This window comes from Ranitomeya variabilis, chromosome 1, assembly GCF_051348905.1.
Source record: "Ranitomeya variabilis isolate aRanVar5 chromosome 1, aRanVar5.hap1, whole genome shotgun sequence".
NCBI lineage: Eukaryota > Metazoa > Chordata > Amphibia > Anura > Dendrobatidae > Ranitomeya > Ranitomeya variabilis.
Window position 1 is genome coordinate 846,806,176 of NC_135232.1, and position 21,739 is coordinate 846,827,914.

The window sequence follows — 21,739 nt, forward strand, 5'->3', positions numbered from 1 at the left end:
GCGCAGCAGCAAGTGGGCCTGCAACACAGAATGGAGACCAGGAAGCCTTCAAACTTCAAACAAGAGCAGGATTTATTAACAGATGCATAAATCAAAAAGTTTTGTTGCTCAGTTAAATTTTTATAAATTTTAAACATAAAAGTGTGGGTCAATTATTATTCAACCCCTAGGTTTAATATTTTGTGGAATAACCTTTGTTTGCAATTACAGCTAATAATCGTCTTTTCTAAGACCTGACCAGGCCGGCACAGGTCTCTGGAGTTATCTTGGCCCACTCCTCCATGCAGATCTTCTCCAAGTTATCTAGGTTCTTTGGGTGTCTCATGTGGACTTTAATCTTGAGCTCCTTCCACAAGTTTTCAATTGGGTTAAGGTCAGGAGACTGACTAGGCCACTGCAACACCTTGATTTTTTGCCTCTTGAACCAGGCCTTGGTTTTCTTGGCTGTGTGCTTTGGGTCGTTGTCTTGTTGGAAGATGAAATGACGACCTATCTTAAGATCCTTGATGGAGGAGCGGAGGTTCTTGGCCAAAATCTCCAGGTAGGCCGTGCTATCCATCTTCCCATGGATGCGGACCAGATGGCCAGGCCCCTTGGCTGAGAAACAGCCCCACAGCATGATGCTGCCACCCCCATGCTTGACTGTAGGGATGGTATTCTTGGGGTCGTATGCAGTGCCATCCAGTCTCCAAACGTCACGTGTGTGGTTGGCACCAAAGATCTCGATCTTGGTCTCATCAGACCAGAGAACCTTGAACCAGTCAGTCTCAGAGTCCTCCAAGTGATCATGAGCAAACTGTAGACGAGCCTTGACATGACGCTTTGAAAGTAAAGGTACCTTACGGGCTCGTCTGGAACGGAGACCATTGCGGTGGAGTACGTTACTTATGGTATTGACTGAAACCAATGTCCCCACTGCCATGAGATCTTCCCGGAGCTCCTTCCTTGTTGTCCTTGGGTTAGCCTTGACTCTTCGGACAAGCCTGGCCTCGGCACGGGAGGAAACTTTCAAAGGCTGTCCAGGCCGTGGAAGGCTAGCAGTAGTTCCATAAGCCTTCCACTTCCGGATGATGCTCCCAACAGTGGAGACAGGTAGGCCCAACTCCTTGGAAAGGGTTTTGTACCCCTTGCCAGCCTTGTGACCCTCCACGATCTTGTCTCTGATGGCCTTGGAATGCTCCTTTGTCTTTCCCATGTTGACCATGTATGAGTGCTGTTCACAAGTTTGGGGAGGGTCTTAAATAGTCAGAAAAGGCTGGAAAAAGAGATAATTAATCCAAACATGTGAAGCTCATTGTTCTTTGTGCCTGAACTACTTCTTAATACTTTAGGGGAACCAAACAGAATTCTGGTGGGTTGAGGGGTTGAATAATAAATGACCATCTGAAAAAACTTTTCACAATTTAAAAAAAAAATAAAGAAATAACATTCTTTTTTGCTGCAGTGCATTTCACACTTCCAGGCTGATCTACAGTCCAAATGTCACAATGCCAAGTTAATTCCAAATGTGTAAACCTGCTAAATCTGCAGGGGGTTGAATACTACTTGTAGGCACTGTAGCTCCAGGAGTTATTAAAGTTGAACACTGCAGCTTTGTGTGATTGGTATGGGGCTATGAGTTGTCAAAAACTAATATTACTTGTATTTTCTCCATAATCTCTTCAGTCTGCTTAATCTATGTGACGCAGACTGAAGAGACAAAGGCGGTAATGCAAAGCAGATCTATACTCAACAGGTCACGTGTCATAAATAATGAGTTCATGATGCACAAAACTTTGCGTCTTGAAATCATTATTTATGACACCTGACCTGGTGAGTAGAGAATGGCCTTGTATAACCTCCATTTTCTCTTCAGTCTACGTAATCTATTTCACACAAACTGAAGAGACAATGGAGGTCATACAAGGCATATCTATACTCACCTGGACAGGTGTCAGAAATAGTGAATTCATGAGGCTGGGTTTTGTGCATCATGAAGTCATTATTTCTCACACATGAAATGGTGAGTACAGATCTACTTTGTATTATACCTCCATCGTCTCTTCAGTCTGCATCCAATAGACAATGCAGAAGAGATTCAGGATGTAATGACGTCAACTACCTTACCACTAACAACATACCGTATATACTAGAGTATAAGCCGACCCCCCTAATTTTGCCACAAAAAACTGTGAAAACTTAATGACTTGAGTATAAGCCTAGGGTGGAAAATGCAGCAGCTACCGGTAAATTTCAAGAGTAAAAATAGGTACCAATAAAAGTAAAATTAATTGAGACATCAGTAGGTTAAGTATTTTTGAATATCCATATTGAATCAGGAGCCCCATATAATGCTCCATAAAGTTTGATGGGCCCCGTTAGATGCTCCATATTAAAATATGCCCCATATAATCCTGCATAAAGGTTAATAATGGCCCCATAGATGCTCCATACAGACACTTGCCCCTTATAGTGCTGCACAAACGTTATGGCCCCATAGATGCTCCATACAGACACTTGCCCCTTATAGTGCTGCACAATCGTTATGGCCCCATAGATGCTCCATACAGGCACTTGCCCCTTATAGTGCTGCACAATCGTTATGGCCCCATACAGATGCTCCATACAGACACTTGCCCCTTATAGTGCTGCACAAACATTATGGCCCCATAGATGCTCCATACAGGCACTTGCCCCTTATAGTGCTGCACAAACATTATGGCCCCATAGATGCTCCATACAGGCACTTGTCCCTTATAGTGCTGCACAATCGTTATGGCCCCATAGATGCTCCATACAGGCACTTATCCCTTATAGTGCTGCACAAACGTTATGGCCCCATAGATGCTCCATACAGGCACTTGCCCCTTATAGTGCTGCACAAACATTATGGCCCCATAGATGATCCACACAGGCACTTGCCCCATATGCTGTGGCTGTGATTAAAAAAAAAAAAAAAAATCATACACTCACCTCTCCGTCGCTCAGGCCCCCGGCACTTTTAATATTTACCTGCTCCTCTTTCCTGTGTGGCTCCGTCTTCAGCGTTCTCCGCACTGACGTTCAGGCAGACGGCGCGCACTGACCACGTCATCGCGCCCTCTGACCTGAGCGTCATAGCCAGAGGTCGCCGAAGACGAAGCCACACCGGAACGGAGGAGAGGTGACTATCGCGCAGCGCTCCCCCTCTCCGTATACTTACCTGCTCCCGGCGCGGTCCCTGCTTCCAGCGCTGCATCTTCTTTCTGTACTGAGCGGTCACATGGTACTGCACATTACAGTAATGAATATGCGGCTCCACCCCTATGGGAGGTGGAGCCGCATATTCATTACCGTAATGTGCGGTACCATGTGACCGCTCAGTACAGGAAGAAGATGCAGTGCTGGAAGCAGGGACCGCGCCGGGAGCAGGTAAGTATAATTACACAGCCCCCGCTCCCCCTCCCCTGCCGACCCCTGGGTATGACTCGAGTATAAGCCGAGAGGGGGACTTTCAGCCCAAAAAAATGGGCTGAAAATCTCAGCTTATACTCAAGTATATACGGTAAGTGGTTTTTAGAGCAAAGACATAGGAGACTCAGTACAGGTATCAAAACACGTAGTTCAATAACAACAAATATTAGTAATATTTAAAACATAACTGGTACAGACCCAAACCCAACAGCACATTTTACACAATACTATCTTGCCATGCCACACGTCCGATGTCAAACAAAATAGGCAGCAAATTGGTCCCACATGTGGGCAACTTCAACAGTTGACTGCAGTGGGTGATGCTGGTAATCTGGCAATGGGTTTTCAACTGGTTCATCCAGTTCAATGTTGGGTCGCTCCTTAGCCATTATGTAATTGTGGAGAACCACACAGGCTTTGACAACCTCATCGAGTGTCTCCATTTTTAGATTAATGGCTGTCCCAAGAATGCGCCATTTTGAGACAAGAATTCCAAAGGTACACTCAACTGGTCTTCGGGCCCTGGTCAGTCTGTAGTTATAAATCCTTTTAGTGTGGTTCAAGTCCTGACTGGAATATGGCTTCAGTAAGTTTTCACACATCTGAAAGGCCTCATCCCCAACCATAACAAATGGCATCGGTGGGCCTTGAGTGTTGGGGGGAGGTTGTGGAATGGGAAAATTAAAGTCTGGGAGTCATTGCCACGGACAAAAGCTCCAACGTCCACGGCGATAAAGCGACAGCCGCATCTGCTATTGCCATGAGCACTACAGAAAAAGATTTCTTGTAGATCTGGTGGGTTTCATAATCCATTTGTGCTTTCCACCCACTGCTCCCTAACAGTTGGGGAAATTACACACTCTCCAGAATTTGTCGGCAATTTCAATCCACATGTCCGCGGTGGGTAGGGGGATAAATTCATCCAAGAGAACGCTCCACAAAGCCCGGCAGGTGTCCGCAACTATTCCAGACAAGGTGAAAATTCCAAGCCGGTGGAGCGATGATAAGCTCTCTCTGGTAGCAAGGAATCTGAAAAAAAAAAAAATTACGAACAATTCTATTTTTGGTGGGATTTTGCTAAACACAAAGGAAAATACAAATAATACATGGCAGAACAATAATAATTATGACAGGCGTTTGTTTAGAATTATTAGATACCTTAGTGTGACCAGGAGACGTTCCTCATCAGGAAACGCTCTACGGAGCTGGGTGTCCTGCCTCCGGATGGCTCCTTGGACACGACCAAGTAAATCCTGAAAAGTCTCTTGAGACATCCTGGTATATTACGGGAATTTGTCTGGGTTGGCATTAAGCTTGCCATATAGCGTGTGGTAGGCTCCACGGCTCTCCCGGAGTTCAATAATGGGGTGTCTCTAAAAACGCCGACGCCGTGTCCTTCTCTGTCTTTCTCGATTTCTTTATTGCTCCCAAACGTATAGGCAAGAAACAGCTTGATGCTCAAATCCAGGTTGAAATAAAAGCTCCCTATTCGAAGATCCATCATGACACAGGATACAGTAGCAACATCTGAAGATTTCAGCAGTCCAAGGGCCTATATAAAGATATCCCATATTACACTCCCACTGTTGTCCCATTGGCGGTGTCTGTTTATCGAGATTTTTCTCCTGTTAAATTTTCCACCATGCGCACAGAAAATGCAAACGCATGCAAAACGCTGCGTTTGCATGCTGTTTATCGTGCATTTCAGGTTGCGGCGTAAATGCTGCGGATTCTACCGCAAATGTGAAACTAGCCTAAGGGGGCCTTATTTTACGCAGACACTATTTTAGCCCCACGTGCAATTTTTTTTCTCTTTCCATTCTGACAGTTACAGTCATGGCCGAAAGTGTTCCAGAAAATGAAGTATTTCTCCCAGAAAATTATTGCAATTACACTCTTTGTTCTATTCATGTTTATTTCCATTATATGTATTGGAACAACACAAAAAAAAAAACCCAGAAAAGGGCAAAATTGGAAATCATTTCAAACAAAACAACAAAAATGGGCCGAACAAAATAGCTGGCACCTTTCTAAAACTGTGGTTAAATAACTTTCAAGCATGTGATGCTCGTTCGAACTCACCTGTGGCTAGTAACAGGTGTAAGCAATATGAAAATCACACCTGAAACCAGATAATAAGGGGTGAAGTTGACTAAATCTTTTCAGTGTGTGTCTGTGCCTAAGGCCAGTCTCACACGTCCAGATAATTCCGGTACCGGAAAAATCGGTACCGGAGTTATCCGTGTCCGTGAGCTCACGTGGCACATCAGTGTGGCACACGTGCGGCAGCCATGTGCCAACTGGGAACCACACGGACCGTGCAGGAGACAGCGCTACAGTAAGCGCTGTCCCCCCAGCTTGTGGTGCTGAAGCCGCCATTCATTTCTTCTCTCCAGCAGCGTTCGCTGGAGAGAAGGAATGAAAAATCATTGTTTTTTTATTTTTTTCTGGTTAAAATAAAGTACCCTGTAACCAACCCTCTCCCACACCCTCCCACCCCCTGTGCGCCCGCCCGCTGGAAATAAAATACTCAACCAGCTCCCTCGATGCGTGCCCTCAGCGCCGCAGCTTGTCCTGTATGAGCGGTCACGTGGTGCCGCTCATTACAGTGATGAATATGCGGCTCAACCGCCTCGCTCATCTTTTTAAGTGGGATAACTTGCACAATTGGTCACTGAATAAATACTTTTTTTCCCCACTGTAAATAAGTCTGTACTATAGTCTATAGGAGAACCGGGCAAAGTGCAGCCTGAGGGCCATATGTGGCCCTATGGATGTTCCAGTGTGGCCCGAAGACGGGACAGCAAACTGGCATCAGTAGCCATAGAAGTCCGCCAGAGCCCACATCAAAGCAGGGAATCTGACCTCGGACGTACTATCCCGTCCGAGGTCAGAAAGGGGTTAAAGGATCTTTCAGTAGGATCAACCCTCCTAAGCCGTCTATATGGGCATGTAGGTGATAGGAAGCTGAATAAAATTATACCTTAACCCCTTTCTCACATCGGGAATTATAGTACGCCGAAGTCGGACTCCCTCCCTTTGATATGGGCTCCGGTGCTGAGCCCACATCTTTTCCAGCACATGTCAGCTGCTTTGAATAGCTGACATGTGCCTCTAACAGCCGAAGGAAATCATGATCCATCCGCAGCTGTTAACAAGTTAAATGCCACTGTCAATCTCTGACAGGGGCATTTAACACTGTCTTCCAACAAGCGCGTGAGAAATCCAGCCCGTGTCACATTATTTTTTATTTATTTATATAGCACCGTTGATTCCAAGGTGCTGTACATGAGAAGGGGTTACATACAAATTACAGATATCACTCACAGTAAACAAACTAACAATGACAGACTGATACAGAGGGGAGAGGACCCTGCCCTTGCAGGATTATATTCTGCAGGATGATGGGGTAAGAGCCAGTAGGTTGGGGGAATACAGCAGCTCTGGTGTTGGAGGCGGTAGCGATGAGGAGGCAGGGGTGATTCTAGGCTGTAAGCTTTCTTAAAGAGGTGGGTTTTCAAGTTCCATCTGAAGGATCCGAATGTGGTTGATAGTCGGACGTGTTGGGGCAAAGAATTCCAGAGGATGGGGGAAATTCGGGAGGAGTCTTGGAGGCGATTGGATGAGGAGTGAATAAGTGTGGAGGAGAGAAGGAGGTCTTGGGAGGACCGGAGATTACGTGAGGGAAGATATCGGGAGATTAGTTCAGAGATATATGGAGGAGACAGGTTATGGATGGCTTTGTAGGTCAGTATTTGTAATTTGAACTGGATACGCTGAGGGAACGGGAGCCAGTGAAGAGATTTGCAGAGGGGAGAAGCGGAGGAGTAGCGAGGAGAGAGATGAATTAGTCGGGCAACAGAGTTAAGGATGGACTGGAGAGGTGCAAGGGTGTTAGCATGGAGGCCACAGAGGAGGATGTTGCAGTAGTCGAGGCGGGAAATGATGACAGCATACACAAGCATTTTAGTAGATTGAGGGTTGAGGAAAGGACAGATTCTGGAAATATTTTTGACCTGGAGGCGACAGGAGGTGGAAAGAGCTTGGATGTGCGGTTTGAAGGACAGGGCAGAGTCAAGGGCTACTCCGAGGCAGCAGACTTCCGGTACGGGGGAAAGCATGATGTCATTTATTGTGATAGATAGATCAGGTAAGGAAGATCTGTGACATGGAGGAAAGATTATGAGTTCAGATTTGTCCACATTGAGTTTGAGGAAGCGAGAGGAGGCCGCGGCTAGCCCATGGGTTGGCATGACAACGAGAGTTCTCCAGGTGATCGGCGCTCATAGCAAGTGAGAAATTTTGCTACATACAGGTGATCAGATCATCAACTGTATGTAGCAGAGCAGATCGGGTTACGGCAACTTCTAGTCTCCTATGGAGACTATTGAAGTGTGCCAAAAGTAAAAAAAAAAAAGACGTTTTTACAAATATAAAAAAATAAAAAATATAAAAGTTCAAATCACCCCGCTTTCGCCCCACTCAAAACAACAACAAAAAAAAATCAAACCTACACACTTTTGGTATTGTCGCGTTCAGAATCGCCTGATCTACTGATATAAAAAAAATTATCCTGATCGCTAAACGGCATAGCGAGAAAAAAAGTCAATACCCCAGAATTATTTTTTTTTCGTTAGCTGTAACACTGCATTAAAATGCAATAGCGAATGATTATAAGAACGTTTCTGCAACAAAATGGTATCATTAAAAACGTCAGCTCGGCACGCAAAAACAAGCCCTCACCAACCCCAGATCACAAAAAATGGAGACGCTACGGGTCTCAGAAAATGACACTTTTTTTTTTTTTTTTTTTTTTTTTTTTAACAAACTTTGGAAAAAAAAATTTCACCACTAAGATAAAAAAAAGAACATAGACATGTTTGGTGTCTATGAACTTGTAATGACCTGGAGAATTATAATGTCAGTCTTAGTATTTAGTAATACCTAACCTAATAAAAAAAGCCAAACAAAAAACAAGCGTGGGATTGCACTTTTTTTGCAATTTCACCACACTTGGAATTTTTTTCTCCATTTTCTGTTACAAGACATGGTAAAACCAATGGTGTCGTTCAAAAGTACAATTCATCCCGCAGAAAACAAGCCCCCACATGGACATATTGACCAAACAATAAAAAAGTTATTTCTCTGGGAAGAAGGGGAGCAAAAAATGAAAATGCAAAACCAAAAATACCCCTGGTCGTTAAGGGGTTAAGATATCTTCTTTAAACGGAATCTGTCACCAGATTTGTCCCATATGAGGTAAGGCCAGTTACCTGTAAACCCCCATATACAGCATTCTAATATATGGCCCCAACCCAGCCTGCAAGACAGGAAAAAGACCTTTCATTATACTCACCTACGGGGCAGTCGAGTATGATGGGCGTTGCTGTCTTGGTTAGGTGCCTCCTCTCTTCTTCATGTGGGCGATGTGCCCTATGTTATCCACACAGTGTCCCTGGCATTGAGCTCCTGCTCAGGTGCACCTCTCTCTGCCCTGCCGAGGGCAGAGTAAGGTACTGCAGTACGCATGCACAGGACAAGGCTAAAGAGCGCCGACGCATGTGCACTGCAGTACTTTACTCTGCCCGCGGCAGGACAGAGAGAGGTGCACCTGAGCAGGAGCCCAATGCAGGACACTGTATGTAAGACGTAGGACACGTCATCGACCTAAAGCAAGGACGATGGCAGTGCAAGAAGAGAAAAGGCGCCGGATCAAGCCCAGAGACGTCATTGGACTGGACCCGCCCAGTAGACGAGCATTTATAAAAGGTGTTTTTCTGGTGTTGCAGGCCGGATAGCGGGCAGAGATACAGCATACTAGAATGCTGTGCATGAGGACTGATAGGTATTGCCCTTACCTCATATGGAACAAACCTGGTGACAGGTTCCCCTTAATCACTCTCACAAGCAACATTGCTTATCTTGGGCAATATAATAGAATTGTATATTGATCCTGTCTGATGAATGCATAAAACGTTAGGCCGAGTCTGTGCAGGGCTCGCATCGGAAGCTGAGTGGGTTCTGCGTGCTGCCGTATGTACAGAGCCAATCTCCTATGTAAGCAAGGCTCTGATGAATAAAAGCGCTATATACAGAGTCCTATAGAAAGTGGCACAATGGCAACCTCCTACTGACTCCAATAGAAGGTGATTTTGTGTGAAATCGGAAGCAAATGTAGTACAGTAAAGGCCCCACACACTGGAATGGGAGACAAAATATGGCTTTGGAAGACAATACGACAGTGAGTGGGAGGACTTGAAGGGGTTAATCAAAACCAGGATATCAATTACCAAGTCATAGTATAAGATGCAAAAAGAAGAGTAAACAGGCTTTTACATGGCGCTTCTGATCACACTAAAAAGGATGGAAAACATATAGCAAAGTACCTATCAAAAAAAAAAAATAGGTACTTTGTGAGTGATGGAAACTTGCCAATCACATATGGGACTCCACAAAATCAGGTTGGCCTGTTAGTTTGTCTTTATTTATCAAGTTACTCTGGTCATCAATGTGAGATAAGCGAGGGTCCCAAGCCCAGCACCCTACGATCAGCTGAGCTCAGCTCCGGTGGCGGCCAGATGTACACGGCCATTTTGGATCCGGGGCCTGCAGGGAGGAGGAGGTAGGAGACCCTCTGAACAACGCTATCACATCGCATTGTTCCGAGGGTCTCAGGGAAGCACGCAGGGAGCCCCCTCCCTGCACGATGCTTCCCTATGCCGCCAGAACGCTGCGATCATGTTTGATCGCAGTGTTCCGGGGGTTAATGTGCCGGGAGCAGCCCTTGACCGCTCCAGGCACATAGTGCCGAATGTCAGCTGTAATAATCAGCTGACACGCGGCGGCGATCGGCCGCGCTCCCCCCGTGAGCGCGGCCGATCGCTTATGACATAATATTCCGTCCATGGGAAGTAGGGCCCGGGTCACATGGACGGAATAGTACCCCTAATGGCAGAAAGGGGTTACCGTATTTTTTGGCATATAAGACGCACTTTTCCCCCCCAAAAAAAGGGGGGAAAATGGGGGGTGCGTCTTATATTCGCAATGCAGGCTTACTGTGGACCCTGGCGGCAGAGGTGCGGCGGCAGAGGTGCGGCGGCAGAGGTGTGGAGATGAGGAGGCACAGTGAGCGGGGTCCCTTTCCCCGGTGAAGTGATGCAGCAGCCCCGGTAATGCAGCAGGGCCGGGTGAATCCTGTTGTTATCGGTGCGCGCGGCCATCTTCCTGAGGCCGCGCGTTCGCAGATGGAGCTCTGCTGCCCGGGGCTTCAGGAAAATGGCCACGGGATGCCGCGCGTGCGCAGATGGGGATCGCGGCGGCCATTTTCCTGAAGCCCCGGGCAGCAGAGCTCCATCTGCGAACGCGCGGCCTCAGGAAGATGGCCGCGCGCACCGATAACAACAGGATTCACCCGGCCCTGCTGCATTACCGGGGCTGCTGCATCACCTCACCGGGGAAAGGGACCCCGCTCACTGCGCCTCCTCATCTCCACACCTCTGCCACCACGGTAACCACAGGATTCACCCGGCTCTGCTGCATTACCGGGGCTGCTGCATCACCTCACCAGGGAAAGGGACCCCGCTCACTGCGCCTCCTCGTCTCCACACCTCTGCCACCACGGTAACAACAGGATTCACCCGGACCCCTCTCACGCCATACCTCTCACTGTGCCTCCTCATCCCAACACCTCTGCCGGTAACCACTGCTGCCACCCTCCCATGGACACCAGGCCGTGGCGTCGCCCACCTAAGCAGGAAGGGACCCTGCTCAGGTGCACGCCGTACCGCCTCACCCCACCTCTGCCGACACCATGCCTCATGTGACCCTGCTCTGCCACCGCCAGCCCACAGGTAAGATACTGTAAATTCGGACAATAAGACGGACCCCCATCTTATAAAAAATCTTTTTTTCTGCAATTTTCACCCCAAATTTGGGGTGCGTCTTATGGTCCGGTGCGTCTTATAGTCCGCGAAATACGGTAATTATTGTATTATTAACGTTGTTACTTATGACTTGTATATTGTTTACTGTAAATGATATCTATAACCCTGTACGTAACCCCTTTCATGTACAGCACCATGGAATTAATGGCGCTATATAAACAATAATAATATATGAACTGTTAAACTGTAAGGCTGTGTGCACACGTAGCAGATTTTTCGCATTTTTTGCTATAAAACCGCGAAAAAAACGCTCACATTAAGCACCCTATTTAATAGAATCCAATCCACATTTTTTGTGCACATGCTGCGTTGTTTTCCTGAGCGGAATCGCATTCCAGAAAAAAAAAAGCAGCATGTTCATTAAATTTGCGGAATCGCGGGTATTCCGCATACCTAGGAATGCATTGATCTGCTTACTTCCCGCATGTGGCTATCATGTGCGGTTGGTACCCAGGGTGGAGGAGAGGAGACTCTCGTCCACGGAAAGGGCATCATATAATTGGTAAAAAAAAAAAAAGAACTAAAATAAAAAATAGTGATATACTCACCTTCTGATGGCCCCGGAGTCTTCCCACCTCTCAGCGGTGCACGCTACCGCTTCCGTTCCCAGGGATGCTGTGTGTGAAGGACCTGCGATGACGTCGCGGTCACGTGACCGTGACGTCATCGCAGGTCCTGCACACAAAGCATCTATAGGAAGGGAAGCCGCTGAGGAGATCGGCTGTTTGCAGAAGGTGAGTATAACCATTTTTTTAATTATTTTTAACATTCTATCTTTTACTATAGATGCTGCATAGGCCGCATCAATAGTAAAAAGTTGGTCACACTTGTCAAACACTATGTTTGACAAGTGTAACCAACCTGTCAATCAGTTTTCCAAGCGATGCTGCAGATCGCTTGGAAAACGATAGCATTCTGCAAGCTAATTATGCTTGCAAAACGCTAGCGTTTAGCGGGAATAAGCATGCCAATTCTGCATGCGATATACCCGCGGCATGAGTTGCAGAATTGCCACAAAAATTTCCACGGCAATTCTGCGTTGTGCGCACTTAGCCTAAAGCACTGTGGAACATGCTGGCGTTGTACAAAGGCTATTATTATGTCCAAGATTGCGAGGGGGCACAGCAATGTCCCAGAATGCGAGGGGGCACAGCAATGTCCCAGATTGCGGAGTGGGGGGGGGCACAGCAATGTCCCAGATTGCGGAGGGGGGGGCCGTGGCAATGTCCCAGATTGCGGGGGGGGGCACAGCAATGTCCCAGATTGCGGGGGGGGAGCGCAGCAATGTCCCGGATTGCGGGGGGGGCACAGCAATGCCCCAGATTGCGGGGGAGGCACAGCATTGCCCCAAATTGCAGGGGGGGGGGGTCAGCAATGTCCCAAATTGCGGTGGGGTGGGGGGGGGCACAGCAATGGAACGCCCTGGCATTCTGAGCTTGCCCCAGCCGTGGGCCCTGCTGTCGCTGCTACATGTCTGACCCCCAGGTGGAGAGGCCCCCCATATATGTGTGTGATTCGCCGCACCTATGGAGAATGACACCGGGTAACAAGTCCTGAATGGGGGTAGAAGCCATGCACCCCATGTACTAGTCACACAGGGTAATACATGGGGTCTCTGACAAGTGCAGCCCCCCAGTGTATGGAATAACAGACCACCAGGGCAGCCCCCCAGAGTATGGAATAACAGACCGCCAGGGCAGCCCCCAGTGTATGGAATAACAGACCGCCAGGGCAGCCCCCAGTGTATGGAATAGCAGACCGCCAGGGCAGCCCCCCAGTGTATGGAATAGCAGACCGCCAGGGCAGCCCCCAGTGTATGGAGTAACAGACCGCCAGGGCAGCCCCCAGTGTATGGAGTAACAGACCACCAGGGCAGCCCCCAGTGTATGGAGTAACAGACCGCCAGGGCAGCCCCCAGTGTATGGAATAGAAGACCGCCAGGGCAGCCCCCAGTGTATGGAATAGCAGACCGCCAGGGCAGCCCCCCAGTGTATGGAATAGCAGACCGCCAGGGCAGCCCCCCAGTGTATGGAATAGCAGACCGCCAGGGCAGCCCCCAGTGTATGGAGTAACAGACCGCCAGGGCAGCCCCCAGTGTATGGAGTAACAGACCACCAGGGCAGCCCCCAGTGTATGGAGTAACAGACCGCCAGGGCAGCCCCCAGTGTATGGAATAGAAGACCGCCAGGGCAGCCCCCAGTGTATGGAGTAACAGACCGCCAGGGCAGCCCCCAGTGTATGGAGTAACAGACCGCCAGGGCAGCCCCCAGTGTATGGAATAGAAGACCGCCAGGGCAGCCCCCAGTGTATGGAATAGCAGACCGCCAGGGCAGCCCCCAGTGTATGGAATAGAAGACCGCCAGGGCAGCCCCCCAGTGTATGGAGTAACAGACCGCCAGGGCAACCCCCAGTGTATGGAATAACAGACCGCCAGGGCAGCCCCCAGTGTATGGAGTAACAGACCGCCAGGGCAGCCCCCAGTGTATGGAATAGAAGACTGCCAGGGCAGCCCCCAGTGTATGGAGTAACAGACCGCCAGGGCAGCCCCCCAGTGTATGGAGTAACAGACCGCCAGGGCAGCCCCCCAGTGTATGGAGTAACAGACCGCCAGGGCAGCCCCCAGTGTATGGAGTAACAGACCGCCAGGGCAGCCCCCCCGTGTATGGAGTAACAGACCGCCAGGGCAGCCCCCAGTGTATGGAATAGAAGACCGCCAGGGCAGCCCCCAGTGTATGGAATAGCAGACCGCCAGGGCAGCCCCCCAGTGTATGGAATAGCAGACCGCCAGGGCAGCCCCCCAGTGTATGGAATAGCAGACCGCCAGGGCAGCCCCCAGTGTATGGAGTAACAGACCGCCAGGGCAGCCCCCCAGTGTATGGAATAGCAGACCGCCAGGGCAGCCCCCCAGTGTATGGAATAGAAGACTGCCAGGGCAGCCCCCAGTGTATGGAGTAACAGACCGCCAGGGCAGCCCCCAGTGTATGGAGTAACAGACCACCAGGGCAGCCCCCAGTGTATGGAGTAACAGACCGCCAGGGCAGCCCCCAGTGTATGGAATAGAAGACCGCCAGGGCAGCCCCCAGTGTATGGAGTAACAGACCGCCAGGGCAGCCCCCAGTGTATGGAGTAACAGACCGCCAGGGCAGCCCCCAGTGTATGGAATAGAAGACCGCCAGGGCAGCCCCCAGTGTATGGAATAGCAGACCGCCAGGGCAGCCCCCAGTGTATGGAATAGAAGACCGCCAGGGCAGCCCCCCAGTGTATGGAGTAACAGACCGCCAGGGCAACCCCCAGTGTATGGAATAACAGACCGCCAGGGCAGCCCCCAGTGTATGGAATAGAAGACTGCCAGGGCAGCCCCCAGTGTATGGAGTAACAGACCGCCAGGGCAGCCCCCAGTGTATGGAGTAACAGACCGCCAGGGCAGCCCCCCAGTGTATGGAGTAACAGACCGCCAGGGCAGCCCCCAGTGTATGGAGTAACAGACCGCCAGGGCAGTGCAGGATGAGACATGGCGACCACACACCCCATAACGCCGTGATCTGACACATATGACGTCACTTTAAGTATAACAAGCAGCCAGAGGCAGCAGCACTCACAGTCTCGGCGCCAGACGGCTGCACCCCGGAGCTCTGCTGACCGCCCATCACTCCCCTCAGGAAATTCATGGTGAAGGATGCCGTCAGGTGAGAATGTGCCGGAGAATCGCTACACAGAGCCCCAGCACTGGACGCACAGGCCCCGGTGCTGTGAAGACGCGGCGGGGTGAAGGGTGAAGAAGGGGCGGAGGACGATGCCAGTGTACACGGCGGAGGAGTGATGACGTGGGCATCCAGGAATGAAACCAGGAAGCGACAGCGATTGGCGCATGCGCGGAGGACGTGGCGGTGACGTGTAGGGTGCAGACTTGTGTCACGTGACCACCCTGCACAACATACAGTTGTAGTCGTTAAAGCTACTGTCAGTACTAGTGTTCAGGTAGGTGAGGGCTGCGGGACTGCAGGTCACATATGGCGCTTTACGGCACTTCTCAGGCGACTCCCGCTAGTACCGTGGTTGCGTCTAGTTCGGAGTTGATTTTTTGTGGCCTCATTTTATCAACTCCACTCTAGACGGTTCACGCACGGCCATTACTGTATTGTCTCTCCCACCCCACGGCCATTGCTGTATTCTCTCCGACCCCACGGCCATATTACTGTACTAGATGGTGGCCCGATTCTAACGCATCGGGTATTCTAGAATATGCATGTCCACGTAGTATATTGCCCAGCCACGTAGTATATTACCCAGCCACGTAGTATATTGCCCAGCCACGTAGTATATTGCCCAGTCATGTGGTATATTGCCCAGCCACGTAGTATATTGCCCAGTCATGTGGTATATTGCCCAGCCACAGCCCACGTAGTATGTTGCCCAGCCACAGCCCACGTAGTATATTGCCCAGCCACAGCCCACGTAGTATATTGCCCAGCCACGTAGTATATTGCCCAGTGACGTAGTATATTGCCCAGTCATGTGGTATATTGCCCAGCCACAGCCCACGTAGTATATTGCCCAGCCACGTAGTATATTGCCCAGTGACGTAGTATATTGCCCAGTCATGTGGTATATTGCCCAGCCACAGCCCACGTAGTATATTGCCACAGCCCACGTAGTATATTGCCCAGTCACAGCCCACGTAGTATATTGCCCAGTCATGTAGTATATTGCCCAGTGACGTAGCATATTGCCCAGCCACGTAGTATATTGCCCAGCCACGTAGTATATTGCCCAGCCACGTAGTATATTGCCCAGCCACGTAGTATATTGCCCAGCCATAGCCCACGTAGTATATTGCCCAGCCACAGCCCACGTAGTATATTGCCCAGTCATGTAGTATATTGCCCAGTGACGTAGCATATTGCCCAGCCACGTAGTATATTGGACAGCCACGTAGTATATTGCCCAGCCACGTGGTATATTGCCCAGCCACGTGGTATATTGCCCAGCCACGTGGTATATTGCCCAGCCACGTGGTATATTGCACAGCCACGTAGTATATTGCCCAGCCACGTAGTATATTGCCCAGCCACGTGGTATATTGCCCAGCCATGTGGTATATTGCCCAGCCACATGGTATATTGCCCAGCCACATGGTTTATTGCCCAGCCACGTAGTATATTGCCCAGCCACGTGGTATATTGCCCAGCCACGTGGTATATTGCCCAGCCACGTGGTATATTGCCCAGCCACGTGGTATATTGCACAGCCACGTAGTATATTGCACAGCCACGTAGTATATTGCACAGCCACGTAGTATATTGCACAGCAATGTAGTATATAGCACAATGAAGAAAAAAAATTGTCCCAGCTCCTTTTAAACGAATTCTTTTATTGTAGACACATTAAAATTGTAAACAGCTGGACTGTTGGCACACTAGTGCGCCTTCACAGAATGAGGATTTAGCCGCTGTTTACAATTTTAATGTGTCTACAATAAAATAATTTGTTTAAAGGAGCTGGGACAACACCTTTTTTTTATTTTTTTTCTTCATTGATACAACACGTCGGGTTCGGGCAAGGTCCCGTGCACCTGCGGCTGAGAGTGGTGAGCTGGCTAGGGCTTTTTTGCCCAAATTTCTCCTTCTATTTATTCAGTATATAACACAGCCACAGAGTAAATAGCACATCCCAAGTAGTATATACTCACCTTCCGTCCGCCGCTGTCACCGCCGCATGTGCTGCGCTGTTTCCTTCTGTCGCAGCCGTTATGAATAACCGCGGCCGTCATCACTGACCGTGGCCGCAAATTTAGTCCCCGGCTTCTGGCGGCGGTAGGCCCCACAGCGTCCATGGTCCCGGCCGGCTCCGCCTTCCTCACTGCAACTCCGCCCCCTTTGCAGCGCTTCTGGCCGGGCCTGTACTGTAAGGCTGCGACCCGCGGCCGCTAATTTAGTCCCCGGCTTTTTGCCGGGGTAGGCCCAACAGTGCCCATGGTCCCGGTCGGCTCACCCGTCCTCATGGCGACTCCGCCACCTTTACAGCGCTTTTGACCGGGCCTGTACGGAGTGGGCGGGGACTCACTCTGCATACTTCCTGGCCTCCCCTGCCCTTTTGCCTACGCCCACTGGCTGGCCGCAACCAATGAGTATCCGGGACAGACAGACAGACGGAAGTACCCCTTAGACAATTATATAGTAGATTGTCTCTCATCCTACAGCCATATTACTTTATTGTCTCTCCCACCCCACAGCCATATTACTGTGTTGTCTTTTGTCCTATGCAGCCATATTACTGTCTATTTAACCCTGTACAATTCTCATTCAGTGTGAAACGAATAATGGCGACCATAAACCCGCTCTGTGGCTTTGAATTCCTACAAGTTGGAGCATGCAGTCGCTGGTCCCGAATTCTTCCACGACATAGCCCGTTACCAGGAGGCACTCCCATTAATGTGTGGCTCCGTGGCCTGTTATCGCTGCAGATTGGGCGAAAATTACAGCTAGAGGGAGTGATTCGTGATGGAGACTTGCGTGAAAGCATTATGGCCATCAATGCTATAGGAGGGGAGCTAAAGATGGACCCCACAAAGTACTTTAGCCAAGCATCAGTGAATGAGCTGATTAGGCAGTCAGCAGGCACTGCCGCAGTTGCATTAGGTGACGTCCTAGTCCCTGTGAAAGTGGATGTTCGCAGTATTACAAATGCCTGGCCGTCAGACTTTCCTGTGCAACCAGTGAACAACATCCTTTCATTTTACCCTGCCCACTGGGCTGCCTGGTTACTAACTCTTGTGCCTGGAGGTACTGGATTAGTGGCTGCATGTCAAGCTGATAATGCTCCGTCCGCAATTAAACCAGTCCCTGTCAACGGGGAACTTCATCCTTGGGCAGTGTCAATGTACATTGATGTTGACATCGCGACTGGGGAAGCTGTGAAACAACGTGCTGGGGATGACTTGGCCATCTTGGAATTGTTACTGATCATTGCTCTCTTTTCCCCTCGATCGGCTGCACACCATGGTCAGATCATCAATTTAATAGCGTTAGGGATTACAATTGTGACCAGTGGTGGGAATATCACAAATGGAAAAGTTCAGAATATTATTAAACAGACACGCCGGGAATGTAATGTAGATACAATTGACTTCACCCCAAAAATGGTCCAGCGGGGATGGTACTTTTTGCTCCCTATGCATGGGATGACAACAGGAGATGACTTCAGACAGTTGTTCCAACTGCTTGAAGCTACCACCCGACCAATTTCCCAATGTCTAGCATCTTTGTGCCAACAAACTGAGCTCAAGATGTTGACTCCGATTCTGACAACTATTCGTGCAATCAAAGATTTCCAAGACTTCCCATGGCAAGAACTTTTTGATTTGATAGTTCAACTAGCAGGGACTGATGAATTGGAGCCTATTAAGCAGTATGGGGCATACATAGCCACCCCTCCATCAGCACCCCAGCCAGTCGGCACAGCTTCTACTGATGTTCCTGCTGGAGGTCGCTGGGCAGGATGGGAACTTACTCTGGGAATACGGCCCCAAGGCCATATTAAGATCTCGAGGTTTGTTAATAGCCTATATGCTGCCGTTCAACTAACAATCCAGGTTGCTGGTAACATGTCTTTGAGGCAGTATAAAGTTTTAGAGAATCATTGTGTGCCGCTTAAGGGCATAATTGATAACTGGGTCATGCGGTATGCGCAAACTCGAGCAGGGTTTGCTGCTGTCAGCCCTTCAGTCGCTGATGGTCCTGGAATCCAAGCCATACGAACGATGGACTTGTAGTGACCATAACTGTGAAGTCGGTAAGCCAAACCTCCGACATTTTCCTGACTCTCCACTCCACAGCACTGGTCACTACTGAGCATGTACACAAAGTGCAGCTCAGATTAATCTCAACTAAAAGCCGAGATCCTTAGATCAGGAACAGAACAGGCATTTATAGGACATTTCATAACTTTCCCAAATTCTTATAAGAAAAAAATGACAGCACATCCTGTATTGTGCTACTGTTCCCAATTTATTATGTATATTTTAGGAGTCCGTCCATTTTATACAGACTCCACGACTCTGATTCCACAGCCCTGGTAGTGACGCAGTTATTCATCATGCAAACTAGTTGGATCCTATAAGGAAACATCTGTAGTCTGTGTTGGTAATTAAAGAGTGTACCAAAGTGTTATCTATAGTGCCTTCTAATGTACGGTACATAAGATGTAGTATCACGCACTTACTGTTATTTGTATGCTATTTCTAGCTGTTATGTCATGCCCTTGTGTAAATGCATGTATTTGAAATCATACTACAGCAGCACAAAATTTCTGTTTTAAGAATAATAAAAAAAAAAAAAAGACTGGCAGCTTTTTTTTGTGCCAAATAGCAACTTCAAAATATCTGCAGACAGGTCATGTGCAACATGCGTTGGAGTCTATGGAGACATGACAGCCCTATTGACTAAGATTAGATGACATGTTCTATATGTTGCTTATGTTGAATTTTATGCTGGAAAAATCGCTTGTGATCAGCGACAACAAATTCAGCCTGTTTTAAATTTTTGAAACGCTATATAATGATCTCGCCACTTTGCTCTGTTAAAGGATTATCTGGGATTAAATCAGTATTCTGTGGTCTGTGACTGCGGGCTGCCGAATTATGACCATGTGTGATGCACTCACTGTCATGACTCCCCTGTATGCTCCATGTGAGTGGGCTGTCACATGACTGTATTTACGCAGCATTCATGTGGTACTGTGCCAATTTGGCTCGGCATCTCTCAATGGAAAGGAATCTGTGACACATCCAAGCGCTGTCAGTTTCTGCTTTTCTCAGACAGATACTGACACTGAGTTTCAAAAAGCCACTCACATACCAGTTTTAAAAACAAATTCTTGTCTCCGGCCCATGAGACTTAGAGCATGTCCTATTCTCATCCGTTTGCAGATCAGACTCCGCTAATGGATAAAAAAAAAAAGTTCAGTCTGCCTGCTTCTGGAAAGAGGAAGGAAAAAAAGATGAGAAAAAACTGATGTAACTAAGAGGACACCCGAGGAAAAAAATCTGTTAAGTTTCTCTCGGATTGACACACTCACACAGATGTGACTGTAACCCAAGATGTTGTCCCCCCATTATTCCCTGTTCAGTCCATATCCCATTTGCTGGCTTCAGCATTCCTGTATCTTATAGCTCTGAGGCAAGTGATTGGCTGCAGTGGTCGCTTATGCTACAGTCATTACATCATCGTTGTAACATGACAACAAAGAACTGGGTGGGTATTGATATGTCTATTATTTTCTACCACTGCAGTCGCATGGCTAATCCAAAAATGTAAAGGTGTCAGGTCATCAAATCTGTATGCCCACTGTACAGGATAGATCATCCGTAGAAGACTGGTGGAAGTCTGACATCCATCACCCACAAATTAACTGTTTTCCCCGACGGCTGTCAAATGCAAACACTTTGGACTGAACTCTGGAGCACCGTTAGATTCGAAGTGTGTTGCAAGCTGCTGACTGCTTCCAGTTATTGTAGCAAAGCTATGTAAGAGAATAGTGCTGCAGTACTCGGCAAAGGCTGCTACACTTTGAACTGAACTGCGTTTAGGCGTTCTATTCAAAGTATTACCATCTGGTTGATCGGTGTCTGAAAAAACCCTTTAAAGGGAACCTGTCACCCCCAAAATCGAAGGTGAGCTTAAGGTACCGTCACACTCAGCAACTTTGCAAAGAGAACGACAACAATCCGTGACGTTGCAGCGTCCTGGATAGCGATCTCGTTGTGTTTGACACGCAGCAGCGATCTGGATCCCGCTGTGCATCGCTGGTCGGAGCTAGAAGTCCAGAACTTTATTTCGTCGTCAGGTCGGTGTGTATCGTCATGTTTGACATCAAAAGCAACGACGCCAGCAACGAGCATAGGGGGCGTCGCAGCGTCTCCTTCTAGCCAGTCGGTACACTCCGGCTGTTTGACATGGAGCTAACAACCAGCAAGAACAAGAAGTGAGTCGCCGTTATGTCACTGGATCGCTCCTGCATCCTTCTGGAGTTGCTGTGTTTGACTTCTCTACGGCGACCTAAACAGCGACGCTCCAGCGATCTAGTTTAGGTCGGCTCGTCTATATCGCCGCAGCGTCGCTGAGTGTGACGGTACCTTAAGCCCACCGGCATCAGGGGCTTATCAACAGCATTCTGGAATGCTGTAGATAAGCCCCCGATGTATCCTGAAAGATGAGAAAAAGAGGTCATATTATACTCACCCAGGGGCGGTCCAGTCCTATAGGCGTTGCTGTCCGGTCCGGGGGCCTCCCATCTTCTTACGATGACGTCCTCTTCTTGTCTTCACGCTGAGGCTCCGGCGCAGGCGTACTTTGTCTGCCCTGTTG

At 48.8% G+C, this 21,739-nt stretch overlaps 2 protein-coding genes across 5 annotated transcripts in view; one reads left to right on the plus strand and one right to left on the minus strand.

Annotated features, from left to right (window-relative positions):
* USO1 (USO1 vesicle transport factor) overlaps window positions 1-15,243 on the minus strand; it is a 123,528-nt gene extending 108,285 nt beyond the window's left edge. For all 4 annotated transcript variants that reach the window (XM_077276497.1, XM_077276484.1, XM_077276490.1 and 1 more), the window contains exon 1: window positions 14,975-15,243. In XM_077276497.1, coding sequence (XP_077132612.1) covers window positions 14,975-15,043 — 69 coding nt within the window. In that variant the 5' untranslated portion in view covers window positions 15,044-15,243. The remainder of the gene's footprint in view (window positions 1-14,974) is intronic.
* On the plus strand, window positions 15,216-19,689 carry LOC143787608 (uncharacterized). The gene is made up of 2 exons (XM_077276508.1): window positions 15,216-15,353; window positions 17,682-19,689. The coding sequence occupies exon 2, from the start codon at window positions 17,695-17,697 to the stop codon at window positions 19,144-19,146; it is 1,452 nt and encodes a 483-aa protein (XP_077132623.1). The 5' UTR covers window positions 15,216-15,353; window positions 17,682-17,694; the 3' UTR covers window positions 19,147-19,689.
* Window positions 19,690-21,739: the final 2,050 nt, after the last annotated feature.